At 43.3% G+C, this 4,335-nt stretch overlaps 1 protein-coding gene across 1 annotated transcript in view; it reads right to left on the bottom strand.

Moving 5' to 3' along the window:
• Positions 1-638: 638 nt before the first annotated feature.
• LOC109518280 (uncharacterized) overlaps positions 639-4,335 on the bottom strand; it is an 18,707-nt gene continuing 15,010 nt past the window's right edge. The window contains exons 3-6 of the mRNA XM_019874031.1: positions 2,054-2,109; positions 1,072-1,278; positions 951-992; positions 639-885 (exon numbers count right to left, since the gene is read on the bottom strand). Of these exons, the coding sequence (XP_019729590.1) occupies positions 770-885; positions 951-992; positions 1,072-1,278; positions 2,054-2,109 (421 nt within the window). The 3' untranslated portion in view covers positions 639-769. The remainder of the gene's footprint in view (positions 886-950; positions 993-1,071; positions 1,279-2,053; positions 2,110-4,335) is intronic.

Raw genomic sequence — 4,335 nt, 5'->3', positions numbered from 1 at the left:
GACCAACAAGGGCCAGCGCTGCTGACTGCTCCTGCGCATCCCCACTCCGCACACGAATATGAACACAGCTTTGATGACCTCACTGTTAAAACGCAACAAAGACCCAACGACGACCATCCAATTATCGGCCTGAAATCAGACTTGTTTAAATGTTACGGAAAGCGATGCTCCTCGTTCTACCTGACCTGAATTTCCTACACACAACAAACATCCTGTCCCAGTAAGCTTTTGAGACAGAAACCATCACCGCTGTCATCTGTGGCGCAGGTGCCATGGCGACCGCTTCCTGTGGAAAGAGCTGCAGACACGCACACCAAGGCTCACATAGAAATAGCGCAAGTCATTTTTAACTCATGATCACAAAATAAATACTGATAGGCTTGCTAAATGATGTGGGATTTTTTTTTTAATGTGTGGGTTGACTCTCCTTCATCCACGTTGTGGCAAAAGTAGAATCGAGGCAACTGAATTCTTCTATATTGTTGATTTTTTTTTCAAAATGGCTTTCTACTATTTGAACAATTTGTAATCATGCTGATTAGATGTCTTCTTTGTATTTTATTCATGACTTATTAAATTGTCTGGGTTTAGAATCTTGGTGGTATCTTTTGAATCATCCAAAAAGTAAGGAAGCTACAGCCTTTTAAAAATGTTCTTTTATTGAATTTTTGTTGATATAATGACCCATTTCATAGCTCACTGACATGCAAAAAGTAACAAGTTGCAAAAGAAGCGCAGGAGGAAGAGGAAGGCGGTGGGGGCGTGCTGGCTACTCTGGTGCCCCGAACCACAGGCCGAGTGTCATGACACAGTTGATGGCGAGCGTCTTGGCGAAGATGAGGCGGAGGGTGAGGACGGCGAGGGACAGGAGGTTCACCTTCTCGTCTGCCGGCGACATGCACATTTAACTCAGCCCAACAGGCTGCGCCTCTCACATGTTCAATACGAACCTGGCACCAACGTTTCATGGCACTGCCCTGGTCCACTGTCACCTGTGGCAGCAAAACAGGAGGCAGACGTGAGGTGGTGACTCCACTAAGATGGCTGGAGGCCTTTGCCCACACTCCTCACCTTCCTTGCACGTGTCGTTATGTGCGGTTGTGAGCAGTGCCACCTGGTTGTATAACGAGTCGTCCGATATTCGCACGGGGCGAGACTCCTCGAACATGTGTCCTTTCCCCGGCTTCTCAGTGGCATTGTGTTGACTGAAGCCGGTGGCAAGACATGCCGTAAGGTTGCTGGCCTCAAGTTTGTAGAAGGATGGCTCAAAGTCCTCCCCTATAACACCAACCAGATTCTCACATTACAAGGGAAGTTGCGTTAAAAGTTTTCATTACCATTATATGGAATATAAATGATCTTGTGCAAGTGGCTCCCCTCACTCCTTTTAAAATCAAGGGAGTCGAAGGACTTTATTGAAGTGGAAAAATTGACTCACTGGGGTCCATGTATCAGGTTGGTGTGTGCAAAGTGCATTAATATAGCGAAACTGCAAGCGCTCCCCTTGTGGATGTGCATGTGACGTGGGCAATTTGAGACCACCTTGCAAACCCTGGTTGAGCGTCCACGAAGACCAACATCACAAACGACTACTTTTTTCGTGTTTAATTTTTCAGTTTAATATCTAAATCAAGATGGAAATAAAACAGCCATTTAGATTTTTTTTCCAGTGATCCACTTTGGGTTGTGGTGCTTACTTGTAGTTTTGAAGAAACTTGCTGGTTCCTGACATGTCTAATATGCAACAATAGCTTTCATATTATGTTCGTGACAGAGTTTGTGAAAGTTTCACACAAAGCATGTCAACATGTCAGAACCAAATCCCCAAATTTCATTTAATTGAGCCGGCAATAGACTTTGCCATGTTTCCACTCACCAAGGTCAAAACTCAATCTGGTTCCACATCCAAACATCGACTACACATTCAGACAATGTGAGGCTCAAACAAAACAAAACAAAAAAATGATATGAACTAGCAAATTTTCTGTTTCTGATTTTAATTCAAACAAAACTAATTAATTATCTTCCAAAAAAATAAATAAATCCCACTTACAGGTTTCCACTGTCAATCTGATTCCACCTCCAAAAAGTAACCTGTAGGATCCTGTCACACATTAGTTACTTCCTTAACAAGAACCTCCTGAGATCTGTTGTGAAGCTGCAAACTCAATCGGCCTTGTGGTGTAAAAAAAATGTACACAAAAAATGTATTTTATCTTGTTTTATCTCATATTTTTGAAGTAGTGACACAATTTGGGTTGCAATACGTCAAAGCCAAACTTACGAGTCTCCACAGTCAGTCTGGTACCGCTTCCAAAAAGTACTCTCCAGTTTCCTGACACACATCAGTTGGTCCCATAACAAAAACCTGAAGTGAAACTTTGACAAGAGCACAATCGGAATCCTTATGGGGCTGAGGTGGTATTGTGGTAATTTTCCAGCCTGAAGGTCGTGGGTCCAATCCTGAGTCCGAGTGACCATGCTCAAGCGTCCTTGAGCAAAATACCAAAGCCCCAACTTGGTCCTGCTGCTGATGAGGATTGTTCAAGTGCTTTAAGTGCCTTCAAAAGCGCGATACAAGCCAAATCCCATTTGTTATTTACCTTCATGTTTCCATGCACAAATAAAATGCATTGTCAGCGTACCCATTATCTGCTCGTTCCAGCTGCATGTATGGGAAAATTTACCAGTTTCACAACAGCGGTCCGCCTCTTCACAGCGGCATCCCTCAGGGCAACGTTCCTTGTCCACTAGGTTTTCATGTCATCCATATCGACTGGACACGTTTCTCCAAGTGTCCGTGATGTCTTGAATCATGTGATTTGCATCAAAAAAGCTGGGTAAATTTTTCATCATGTTGCCATAGCACTTGAGTCAATAAAAAGGAAGATTCGCAGCAGAAGCATGCAGGTGAACCTTTCCACAAAAAAAACAGAGTGGAGAAACAAAAACAAGTATTCACAACAATGATGTCAATACAAGAGGTGGAAAATACAAGCTACCGGATATATATAGATCATCCTGATTTCCACTGTCATGCTTGTCCCGCCCCTGAAGACAATCTTGAGCCTGCAGCAGCCTTCTTGCAACAACATCCACTGTGACACAAATCTGCAACCACATTGGCCACACCCACCACCTCTGGCTTCACATTGCTGGCATCATGTTGCCTCTCTTCAAAGTCCCGCTCAAAAGTCATTCACATGTATTTTAATGGTAATAGGTGGTCCGAAGTAATGGGACAAACTACAGGAAAATGATACAGGATCCGACATTAATGGTGGCCCAAATGGCCTTATGGCCCTGGACCAGTCTGCCACTCTTGTCGGGGCAACACCAACATTCTAGATGCAGGCTCCGTAGTCCAGTAAAAATTTCACCAATATGAAACTGAAATTCTTGCTTTTAAACAAAATAATGTACAATTTAAACATTGAGTTTTTAGTAGTCAGGGGAGGCAATCAAACTGTCTTGAAAGCTAAGGACCTTTTAGGCTCTAATCAGTCAAAATCTGTCTTGCTTGGGGTTCACAGAGAATTTTCAGTGAAAGATTCTTTGTTCAAAAGTAGGTGGCCACAATAAACAACCAAAACATACTAGGCTGGGTGTGTGCTAAATTATTTTCCACAACAATACTGTATGTATTGGCTTGAACAAGAAATAAGCTCATAATTTTATTTATTTTTTATCCGGATCTGTACTTTCATTCGTGTCACACCAAGCTAACTTATTAGCACTATTTGCTTGCCTGGCCACAAGGAGCCAGAAAAAACAACAATACATAAAACAAAAAGCGCTTGCGAAGGCAAGGTACAAGAGAACACCGGGAATACACAAACGAAATATCTCAAGTCCAATAACATGAAACCAAATATCAAGATCGATAAAAAAAAACATTGAAAACGAGAGCGACTATGAAACGGATCGAACAGTCACACGTTTTCTGCTTTCCGTCTCGCCGAGTAGCAGCTCGCCACGTGCCGGAAGGTTGGCGAGTATCGACAGGAAGTGACAGGAAGCAGGTGCACCTGCATATCGAGATGATTATGCTCATATTTACTTTAATATTAGTTGTAAATTAGTCTGATTAAAATCAAGACAAATATGACGTTCACGCGAACCACAGTGCGCTGATCCGCCAATACATGACTTCGGTCGTGCGTTTGTGATGTCACTGCTTCAGAAAGGTCCCACCCCTTCAGCAACAAGTCAGCGTTCACGTACGTTGCAAGTGCAGACATGAGTCGAGCGCTTGTGTGTGTGCTGACGGCTGCTTGGAGCCTGGGTGAGGTCGAGATGTGAAGTCACTGCCGCTTTCCACTGATGTCTGATCGC

This window comes from Hippocampus comes, unplaced genomic scaffold, assembly GCF_001891065.2.
Source record: "Hippocampus comes isolate QL1 unplaced genomic scaffold, H_comes_QL1_v1.1 scaffold637, whole genome shotgun sequence".
Taxonomy (NCBI): Eukaryota; Metazoa; Chordata; class Actinopteri; order Syngnathiformes; family Syngnathidae; genus Hippocampus; species Hippocampus comes.
This window is presented reverse-complemented; position numbering and strand designations above follow the sequence as displayed.